The following is a 12518-nucleotide window of genomic DNA, read 5'->3' on the forward strand; positions in this document are numbered from 1 at the left end:
GTGTGTGTGTGTGTGTGTGTGTGTGTGTGTGTGTGTGTGTGTGTGTGTGTGGGAGTTAATGCTAGCCTATGCTAATTCGCCAGCAGCACTGCTACATAGGCGTAAGAATATAGAAAAATACTCGAAAATTACTGTTGTGAAAGTTGTCATTTTTGGCAAAAACCATTGTATTTACATTCTACGCTCATGTATGTCAATATGTATTTATTAAACACGTCACTCAACAAGTGAGTTTAACATCTTTTTTTCATTATCTCCATCCTTACATGTACATATGCATTCTCCGTGAAGCGGACCGTCCCTTGTTTAAAACAATTTTGAAAAAAATGAGGTTTGCGACGGCTCAAATTAAAACTATGACATCTACTTTCAAAAACTGTCTGGCTTTTTTCTGAATTCAAAATGGCGTATCCAAGATGGCGGCCGATTTCACAGTCTTAACAAAATTTAAGTAATTCACTAACCATCTGTTCAGCAATTATGGTGAAAAACAAACCGATCTAAAGTTATCATGTTTAGGTAGAATAACATCAAATAGATTTGATCTTGACTCCCTTTTCAAAGTTAAATGGGGAAATTTTTGTTTTCTTAACGTAATCTTATTTTTATATAAATTAATTTAATTCCTAAAGACTCTTTAATGATATAAAATGGTTGAATATGTTAAGCACGGTAATCCTTGTGCAACCCAATCAATATGGTTAACAAAACAATTTTAATAATAATTAATCCGCTTACATGTTTCGGCTCACTTTTGAGTGAGCTCCTCAGAGATAATATGATGTTGTAATTACAAAAAATTTTTTTGTAACTAATTCATTTTTTACTCATATCACTTACATTTTTAATCATTTCAGTGAGCCACCTCCACCTTAACGAAAACTATAATATAAAAACGAACTCTAATAACAATCTAAAATATATTGAAATTATTAAAAGATAAATTTATTGGGAGCAAAAACAAATTTATTGTAAAATAATAGAAGGTAGCTTACTAAACAAAAATTCACCACATAGCAAACACTTAAATTCTATCAGTTTAGTCAAAAATTGGAGGGGCTTTCCAAAGCTTTCCAATTGTAGACGGACTATAAATCAATGACTCTGACCGAAATGAAATTTACGTCAAGTCCGGTTACGGTCATAGTTAGAAGCTGTATTCAATTTTTGACTCCGGTCCTTTTACCGATAACGGTTTCTTTTTCGGTTCTAGATCGAAAAAATCCAAGTATCCGAAGGATCCGAATCCAAGGATCCGAAATCCAAGTAGTTTTGATTCTTTTACCAGTAATCATAATCATTCAGATTTAAATTTTTCGGTTACGATATATGATTATCTACTGTAGAGAAAGGTAATACAAGCATAAATTGCATATTTAAGGAAATTCATGTTTATTTTCAGACAATATTGAATTGGAGATATGTAAGCACTAAGCAGTGTAAGGCCCGTTTCTACCAATGCAGTTTAATTTTAATTTCGGTTCAATATAAGGCCTTAGCAGAAGGCTGACTTATAATCTTAAGGCAGTTCTTATATTGTACATTACTAAAGACATTAGACTTAGGCTCAATTCCACGACTCACGGTTAACTCTTAATCGAGATTCAACTTATTCTTTATTTCTTTCCAATTCTAGAATTGAAAAGAGATGAGGAATAAGCTGAACCACGATTAAGTTAACCGTAAATTATGGAGTCTTAATCATAAAATACTGTCTTAAGATTATAAATCAGCCTTTCTACTAAGATCCTTACTCTTCATCTTTTTTTAATTCTTAAAACTAGAAAAAGATGAAAAATTAATTGAATCGGCATTAAAGTTAAACTGCATTGAAGAAACGGGCATAAGCACTCTAATTCTAAACTAGTGTAAAGTAAACAGATCATTTTTTTCTTTCTTTGCTGCTGTTTCACTTTAATTGGGAGTTTACATTAATTTTACAAGATTTTTTGATAAAAATACGACTTTATTGTGCAAAAATGGTTACAAATTGATCATTCAAAATATTATCCATCGCTAGCAACTACTTTTTCCCATCTTTCTGGTAATAGATGGATTCCACGTCAAAAGAATGACACATCTTTTGAGGCTAGCCACAAATCGACTTATTTTTTATATCTTCATAAGAATGAAAGCGCTGCTCAGACAGACTATGAGTCTTCGATCGAAATAGGTGGTAATCGGAAGGAGCAATATCTGAAGAATATGACAGGTTTGATAGGACATCTCAAGCACTTCTAACGTTTCCTTGACCGGTTTCACAACAACATGTGGCCGAGCGTTGTCGTGCTGGAAAAATCACTTTGTCGTGTCTTTTCGCACTTTTCGCACTTTTCACTTTTTCTAATCTGATCGTTTTTACTTCAATTCTCGGTTCAATTGCATAAATTGTTGTAGTGTTCCCCGGTGATGGTTTCGTTGGATTGGAATAGCTCATATACACTACACCCAGCTAATCCCACCAAATACAAAGCATGAACTCGTCATAATTATTCGATTTTGCCATCGATGTTGATTCGCATGATTTTTGCGCTTCAGATTATCATAGTATTCATTTTTTATCACTCGATACGATGCAAAAAACTTTTTCTTCTGTGTCTTTAAGCAATTCACAGCTCATTTTTGCACTTTTCAACGTCCCTCGGCTTCAACTCGTACGATATTCAATTTCCTTGCTTTTGAATCATTCCAATGACCTTCAATGTCTGGAAATGTCGTTGATCGATCAACATTTAATTCTGCAAGTTCTTTTTGCGTTTGACTCGAGTCTTGATCGAGTAAAGCTTCTACTTCCTCATCTTCAAACTTTTTCGACTGGCCTGGACGTACCTAGTCTTCAGTTCAAAATCAATCTTTTTTATAGCGTCGAAATAAATATTCACACGTTGAATCGATGGAGTATAATCACTATCAGCTTCCGACAGCATTCGTTGACTTTCAGCACTTTTCTTCAAATGGAAGTAAAAAGCAAAACTTTCCACAAATTGCGTTTTGTTGGCACAAAATTCAACATATTCAATACTCAAAAAAACAATGTTGTTTACACTTCGGCAAAATGACACATACTGAAAACTAAAGCCACATGATGCTTTGAATATGAAAGTAGCAACAATATGATGTGATAGTACTAGTTACACCATTTCTTGAAAATCCTTTAAAATTAAAATTAACACTCCCAATATTATTTTTTGCGACGTCATCTATGTCAGAGATTTGTAACATCGTCAATCGTCGTTTACAGCTTTTTGATAATTTTTTGTAAAATAACATATTATTCTTGTAAATTATCATAATCAAGCAAAGAAATAAGAAAGAAACACTTCGTGGACACTTTATAATATTGCTACTGAAAATCCTTTCCTTCTTTAAGATTCTTTTCTAATCGCTGTGACAGTGGCAATTGGATCATGACGTCATAAGTGAGAAATGACACGTTAAAGTTTCTTGCATAACATTTGTAAATAAAGAGAATTTAGGTAAAAGTAAATAATGAGATTGATTTAAAACATTTGTAAAAATGAGCGAAGACTATCCTTACTTCCCTCTTGAATCAGTAAATAGTGACAAAAGAAACGCGACATGAAAACAGGCTACGCGTGCGCATTGAATAAATTTTGATAAATTTCTTCTCCTACCTTTTGTTGAATTATTTACTGTCAGGGAAGTTAAGAACAGTCTCCATTCATTTACAAATGTTACAAGAATCGACCAACAGGCAAGTATTCTCTCTCTCTCTCTCTTTCGATTAAAAGGGAAACGCATTGTTGTTGAGCATAGCCGACGCAGTAGGAATATGTATGATTACTACATCAGTGGGAATATGTATGTTTGGTGGCTATAAACTGTAGATGATCGTACATACCGAAGAGGTTAAAAAATCCGAATAGAAAAGTGGATTGAAACTTAACCGGAAAACATTTGCGATCCGGTTATGAATAGGATAGCTACACCGATTCTAACTCATTATATGTTAGATTGGTGTGTATACGTATGCGAGCGTGCGTGAAAAAGTCAGGGAGGAGAAAGTGCCTCACGTTGGGAAGGCGGAAGAGCGTTACCGGGATCTATGGGCAGAAGGGTTCGTTTCTTCTCTTTTTCATCCATTGCGTTTTCTCTTTAATTGTCCTCTTTCTCCTACCCATTCAATGGGATGCAATTCTCTCTCTTCCACCCGTTGTAGTTCTATACTTATTATTTGCGCTCTCTCTTCCTTCCGTTGCGCTCCTACGTTGTCTTTTCTTCTTGCATACGATTTAATTAAATAGATATGATAAATATTTTACGTATTTTTAATGATACGACTTAGTAACTAATTACAACAATATTTTTATGAATTTTAATAATATAATCTAGTAACACTAATTATGATAATATTTTTTTTAGTAATGTAGTACAAAAATGATCAAGCTTTCTTTCAACTAATTCAATACTTACTGAATCATATATTACTAAATATATTACTAAATAGCTATTATTAACTAATTCTTAACTACAGGGAAAGAAATCAAATATATTTTTAAAATTTCATGTTTTATTTTTAATTTGATACATTTCTTTTTGGCGTTGCGACCACCAGTCGTGGTGGTATATTTTAAATACATTTCGTAACGCACGATTCTTAACATGTTTTATATATCGCATAGTATTAGTAATATCTAGATTATATAACGAATCTATATCTTCGTAATCAACATCCAAGGTCTCAAATTGTCGAATATATCATTCAGCTATTTGCGTTTTTCACATCTTTTAATGCATACGAGAGCCTTATCATCACTTTCTTCCGCATCAATTACAATCATTATAATTAGGCGTTTCGCCATGCTGCACGGAATCATCCTGTCTTCCCATTGCAATCTATGATGATAAACACTCAGCCAGGAAGCGCAATACTTTTCCGACTTTGTCAAGAAATTCCATGGCATGAGACACGTAAAAATGAGAGAAAATGGCTCCTTTTCTCAACACCGCCTCAATACTTCCTTCACGACAAATTTCTTCCCAACAATAATTCTTGCAGATCTATAATACAAATGTTAGTATAGTCATGGTGAACGACTTTTCGAGACTGTGCTCGATCGCAAAGATAGTTTGCTTGGTTTTTATCTCTTGTATTGAAAAGAGGGGGAGGGTATTTTTTTCTTTCAACAATGATAATTTACGTAATCTGCCATACTATAATGGACTATAGCATCTATTAGCATTGCTATATTTGATCACGCGGTAGTGTAAGATGAAACAATAGGTGTAGTATTCGCACTGTAGTATTCGCAGGTCCTTGAGTTCAAATTCTAATCGCACATCCACGATACCGCTCTTGATAGATTCGTTGTCGCGAGTCAATGATATTGACGTGAGAATAACCATGAAAAAAGTTTTCAAGTTCTATAATGTTTTACGAGATGATTTTCCTGGGAAATTTGGTAATAAGACGTATGAAAATGTACATACGTACATATAAAGCATATAAAGCAGCGTTTTTTGTCCACATCAGATTCAGATCATCGGATAAAATTCAGAATTTAAATAAAGTTTGACGTTGATTAATTTAACAATGATCGTAAGTTTTAGTTGCTTTCATGATGTTTTTTTAGCAATTTGTAGAGCAAAGAGAACATATCTAGGTTTTCCCAGCTGAGTTGTAGTCTTGATAATCCACGAATACTTTGTCGTATTTTGCAATAAAAGATACTCAAATACAAAGATACAAATCCCACGAACAAATCCACGAAAACTCATACTCAGATATCGTTCGCTTTCCAAGGTACACAGCATGAATAGTTTTTTGATTTCGTTCAACATAACGTGAGGCATTCGCCGTTGTATTTTGAATAATTCAAGTGTCGATTCAGTCGCTGAATGCAATTGTCGTTACGCGCTCGTATCAAAATTAATTCGTGACAAGTGTTAATTACCACACTTTTGTAATATTCGCAAAAGTCCAACAATATGCTGAGAGGCACGCAAAAGTTAAAATATCCATCAGATGTTATTAAACTTTTCGCATTATACTCAGACGGAATAAGCCAACATTATGCATCTCATTGTATTGTTACTTGAAAACGATGCTCTCTTTAGAATATTGATTATTGCAATATTTCTACGCCATCAATCTCTGCACCATTGACGTCAATCTGCCTTCGACGTAGAGAACACTTTCACGATAGCATGTATAAATCTTACTGTTATATGGATATCTTTATCTCGTCGCTATGACCAAACGTGGTGTTGACGTATGGATTGTACGTGTGAAACTCGAACTTGATGATACGATCGTCAAAGATCGATTCGTCTCCAATATTCAAGATATCAATCATTTCAGATGTTTCAATAAAGCCCAATGATTGTAACAAATTTAATGTTTGACCCAGTAACCTTCCTTCTACTGAACGACCGAATATTTTTAATCGTTGTCCATCTAGCAAAAATTGTCTCTAGTCCGTTTCGCCTACTCGTTCAGAACAAGCATCTCATTATCATTGTCGTATCACTTATCGCTATCGCCTCTGTACACAACGCGAACCGTTAGATCTGTAATGCTCCGTATGATCGGAATAAATGATCTGTGTCGGTTTTTCCGATATCTTATATCCTGATGATACGCTCGATGAAAATTCATGTATTGTGTGTACGATTTATCGTTGTTGTATACTCTTGTGATCACATTGAATTCAATTTGAATGATATTTATCGATACGTCTGATTCATGCTATTGTTGCAGCTCCAGCATGCGATTCGATGAAAATTCCAAAAGCGATCTAATATTGTGAGGTTTAATGAAATTCACTCGATAAGCGTATTTGATTTCATTCTTGTATTATTGGCATAAATAGTCAATTAATACTGATGATCTTCTTTGTTTTCTCTCTCGTACATCATTAGGATGAAATTGTAGAATTGCACATCTTAGATATTAGGTGTACAACTTCGCTTCCGCCGTTTTTTTTCCGAAATTCGAGGCTTTATTGTAAAAAACTGGTTATACATTTATGATTCAAAGTATTGTCCATCGCTGGCCACTACTTTCTCCCATCTTTCGGGTAGCGTACGAATCCCGTCGAAAAAACTGATCATCTTTTGAAGCTATCCACGAATCGATCCAATTTTTTACTTCTTCATAAGACCAGAAGTGCTGATCAGCCAGGCCGTCTGCCATTGATCGAAACAAGTGATAGTCAGAGAGAGCAACATCTGGAGAATACGGTGGGTGGGGTAGCACTTCCCATTTCAACGTTTCCAAGTATGTCTTGACCACTTTCGCAACATGGGGTCGAGCATTGTCATGCTGCAAAATCACTTTATCGTGTCTCTCGTTGTATTGCGGCTGTTTGTCTTTCAATGCTCGGCTCAAATGCAATTGCGTTCGATACCGATCGCCTGATTGTTTCAGTCGGTTTTAACAGTTCATAATACACTACGCCGAGCTGGTCCCACCAAATACAGAGCACCTTGGACGTTAAAATCACCGTTCTTGAAGCGTTGAAACCACTCACGACACGTTCTTTCACTAATAGCGGCCTCACCATAAGAGCATTCAATGAGCCTCAGCCGCAGATTTCTTCATATTGAAGCAAAAAATTAAAACCTCCCGCAAATGACGAGAATTTGGCTCGTAAACTAACATTTTCAATCGAGAATAACTTTATGATGCAGACACAAATCGACTAATGTTTCTATGGGGTTATGTTGACAGATGCCCAAGTTTATTGTATGACGTCTATGATCTATTTATTTCGACCACCACTTACTGCTAAAGCCATCTATAGAAAAACGGCGGAAGCAAAGTTGTACACTAATACTTATTAATGTCATGTATTTCGTACGATCCTTCGGGAATGACAATTTCTTTGTCATCTTCATCAAAGTAAAAATTATTATTCAATAAATTTACATTAGATATCGTATGGAAGATTTCAAAATCCGTCAAGCTGAGCTCGTAATCGCCATCGCTACGGCTGGAAAGCAGGCCGCGAGGATGCTATTACTGGTGTAAATCTCAGTGACATGTTTGAATGAATACTGAGTTGAAAGAGTACAATTCTTAAATTGATTGTTAACTGTAAAAGCAGTTGCCCACGATTACTTTGATTGTAACGTTGATAAGGCATGCGATTATACTTGATTTGCATTTTTAAATATCGCAACAATTCCTTTCTTGGTCGAAGATTGCCGAAACTATTAAACAACACGATCTCTCTGCTTCGTGCACGCCACCCAAGTATCCTTGGTCTATCAGCATTATCCAAATATACGTTACTGCTCTCATTCGATACACCATCTCTGTTGATAAAGTAGTACGCATAAAAATACCTCTAAAATATGGAATACGCACATGTTTTGCCAGTTGTTACAGTTGTACGTTAGTAATTACATCTTTCGGCATTTTTAGCAACTATTCAATTTTTTTTTAAACTTTTTATTTTTTCCATTGTGACTCCATGTCCATGCTTGTACGGAGCGAGGTAAACTCCATGACCTTTCATAATGGCGTTTCAGTTCTCTCAACGTTGACGTTGCATGGCTTTATTAACATTTTTGCGACTCCTGTTGCGCCGCTGATCAATAAGTCGAAGACTCCCAACAGCGATAGAAAAGGTAAGATATCATCGCGTTTTGCTACCAGTAGTATTCATTTTTTCGTCGGCTTTTTTTCCGTTTTCCCAAGCCCATATCAATTTTTGTTTTGGCTTTCATAGCCAACCAAACAACTATGGCAGCAGCTGTCTCTCCAAGAGTCGAAACTTTCGCGGTAATCCATTTCCGCGTCTCCTGAGCGAATATTTTGTCAGCTGCGTGTTGTTTCGTAATATCTTTATTTTATTCCGCGAATAAGCTATGTCGTGTTCGCGACACGCCGCGTCCAACGGATTAATGTCTCGATCGCCTCTAGCCAATTTTCTAAATGCGTACCTGGACCACAAAATTGATATCCGGGGATATGCAACTCGATCGGAAGTGCGTTTATCACGATTTAAAAAATCGCAGCCTGTTGTTGTTGTTGATATTTTTTGTAAATAGTGCTGGATTATTAATATGCGATCGATAGCAGGGCAAATTGTAATGTTTCAAGCATAGACGATGTTGCTGAATCTGCTGAATCAATCTTTATATGCTCAGATAATCTGTCCCATAGTTGATCTATGTATTTCTTAAATTCTCGTAGCAAAATAATTTTCAGTATATATTCCAATTCTTTGGCAGTTAAACTATATACATCACAGTTGTCCAACACGATAAGAAGCATTTTGAATTCTGAGCGATTTTGCTTTGCGCGCTGCTATAAATACATCCGCTCTCGATGTCATTTTTTCAATTTGTATCATTGTCGTGAAGAGAGAAGATATGAAATTCGTGCGACAATCGCAGACGATCAAAGTGACTAATGTCGACAATGAAGTATAGACTGAAAAAGAAATACGCAAGCATGGAAACATGCTGCCGATTTCTATACGCGGAATCATCTGCGGTCCATCGAACTGCAGCAAACGTGTTGAAAAGTCCACATGGCATACATTTCGAGAACGTGTACGTGTACGTGTATTTGAAGTTGTAACAGCCAAAATACCGATACTTGGACACTTATTAACACCAATTGAAGAATTGATTATTTTACATTCTCCAATAATAATGATGTAGTACATCGAACAAGACACATCCAAATTTTTGTTTTCGATGACGTGGCATGCGAGAAGCAAGCAGCGATCAGAGAGTACTTTGCGATGAGTCGATACGCGGATGTCGATTGTTTCTATCTGTGTCACATACACAAAGTACCGAAGCATATTATACGCGATAATGCAAATTCCTATTAATCCTGTTCAAATAGGACTAATCTGAAACATGTATACAATGATATAAATGACATGTCTCTTACGAGAATTTCTGCGAATTGTGTCGTTGTTGTTGGCAACAAAAGTGAATTCGTAGTATAGACAAAGTGTGCTTACGAATGGATGATACAGAAAAGAATTTAATCAGTACTATACTTTAACGTAGTTAGTCGTTGTCAATATATCAACATAACATTTTCTTTCGAGTGCAACATGGATAACAGCAAAAAGCTCAAGGATCGCGAGAAGATAGTGAAACAAATTGCGAAAACGAGTGACTTGATTCGTAAAAAGTATCGCGCTTTAAAAACCGGCAAAAGGAAGATAGCATTGGAGAAACACTTTAAGCCTATCATCGTATCTCTAAAACAGATTGTCGAGACAATCTGTTCATCACTAATAATGAATCTCAACCAATTAAGAAAGAAGTCAACATTGTAAAGATTAAAAATATTAAGAAAAGAAAACCTGAAGATAATGAAGATTCATGATGATGAAGATGATGATGATGGTGATGGCTTCTGGATGGATAATCCATGACTTCAATTGACACCATCGTCTAAAAAGCAAAAGAATCGAATGTTACGTCGAATTCCAATTATGCGTCGCCTGAATCATGCGAATTATAGTACGTGCGCACGTTCCTTCAGTCGAAAACGTTTATGAAATGCCCAATGAATCGCTTGAAACGTTAAACAATCTTTGCAAATGCGGCAAGTTTGTGAAGAATTGCATACTCAATTGGGGACATTTAGACAAAAATACGTAAACATGCTTCTTGGTGATGACAGAGAAAAAGCGATCGATCATGTTTATGGCGTATATACCTCAGCGAGAATGGCACGATACAAATATTTGTACACACGAATAACTTTGTGATCATTGATGGAGTAAAGTACAAAGGTATACCTGGTTTGTACGAATTAATTTTCAAAAGAATCCTCGATGATATTATATAGAGGATGATAAACTAGCGTATAAAAGTATACTATTGGCAACGAATGCATAGCCGCAGTCATAATGCGGATAATCCAATATTGAGTAACAAAGGACACGTCCAGTGGACTCCCACGACTCTTTTCTTTCGCGGAGATCTAGAATTCGTTGAAATAAAAAGACAGCTGCACAAGTTGAGCGTTATAGCCTAGAGAAAACTAAAAATTTTCTTTTCTCACATTAAAAACGAAAAATCTAATATTTCCTCGTAATGTCGCTCTGAAATAAACCAAAAATCGGTGTACGTGCATGAGCGGCGGAACCAAAAGGACACTGCGGCTAAAACAATAATAAATATGTCATTAGAAACATAAGACTGGTGCTAAGATACTTTTTAATTAAGTCATAAACGATTCTTACATGATCATCACAAAATAAGAAGCGACACGCGACGTTCAGGAATAGATTTTGGGTCCTTTCGTGCCGACGCGCGTACGCTTTCTTGACGCATTGCACGTGTATTTTTCCATAAATACTAAATACATAAAATTTAGGAGAACCCTTCTCCACTTCGGTCAATATTCTTTCCTCCCCCAAAATCTCGATCAATCCGAGAGCAAAGAAAAATTCTACTAATTAACGAAACCTATTCCACTAATCCGAATCTGAGTAAGGGGGATGATTAGTATAAAAACCATGGTTCCGCAACCCTCAGTGTGATTTTTCTCTCTGAGTTTTAGGAAGCTATAGTTATTGGGACCTTTGAAAAAGGTTTCATTCGATTCTCAAAGTCTCTTTTTCTTCAGTAGAGTACAAAACCACACTATCAATCTAAGACCAACGGGACTGCCTAATCAAGAAAATTAACGAAATTATTTGGTCTGTTCTTATAGTCTAGCATTTCACAATCCACGGCATCCTCTCCAATGGTTTCTCGGGCACTTTATACATCGTTATCACCAAGTAGTAAATTTCGATTTCGTTGCAGCACACTAGGTGGTCCTTCCTCTTTTGTCCTGCCTTTTTAAAGAATTTGCAAGAATTGCCTTTTTAAAGAAGGCCGAATTTTTAGTGCGTTCACGCAGTTCTCTTGTTACCATCACCTAGCGGGGATTAATAACCTCATCGCCCGTTCTAACACTGTGGAAAATTCTAGAGATGAAAAATTCAATCTCCGCTAACTCAAGCATCGACCCAAGAACAGACTCCGGTTGTCCAGTCTCCACCTCCGACTCTATCGCCGCCATTAGAAATATCTTACTCCCCTGTCTCCAATCTGTCCCCAAACTTCTTCGATGATCTCTTCCCGTCCAGTCCTCCCCGGTTCCACATCCGGTATCATCATCCCTGATTGAGGAAATTCCCATTTCGCATACCACCCCTACAATTCCTCGCGTTCAAACTGATGCTTACTCTTCCTCTGGTTACCTTTCTCTTCTTTTTCATAACGCTTATCAATTATTGAAATACATGTCCTATTTTATTCCTTGTACTAACGACCGAATAATAGTCAGCATCGCGGGATCTAGTTGCCTATTTTCAGTCCCTATATTCCTCATTCCTATCGATCCTCTTTCTCTCCAATCATGTGACTCTACACAACTTTAATTTCCTCCTCCTTTCAAATCCTCCTCACATAAAATAATGCCAATATCACACACAATTCTCTTTCCACACACACACACACACACACACACACACACACACACACACACACACACACACACACACACACACACACACACACACACA

At 36.2% G+C, this 12518-nt stretch overlaps 1 protein-coding gene across 1 annotated transcript in view; it reads right to left on the reverse strand.

Annotated features, from left to right (window-relative positions):
• LOC105623980 (band 7 protein AGAP004871) overlaps positions 1-12518 on the reverse strand; it is a 388611-nt gene that overhangs the window by 278839 nt on the left and 97254 nt on the right. The window contains exon 3 of the mRNA XM_012205353.1: positions 10299-10389. Within this exon, the coding sequence (XP_012060743.1) occupies positions 10299-10389 (91 nt within the window). The remainder of the gene's footprint in view (positions 1-10298; positions 10390-12518) is intronic.

The sequence above is a fragment of the Atta cephalotes genome (assembly GCF_000143395.1).
Source record: "Atta cephalotes unplaced genomic scaffold scaffold00002, whole genome shotgun sequence".
Lineage (NCBI taxonomy): Eukaryota > Metazoa > Arthropoda > Insecta > Hymenoptera > Formicidae > Atta > Atta cephalotes.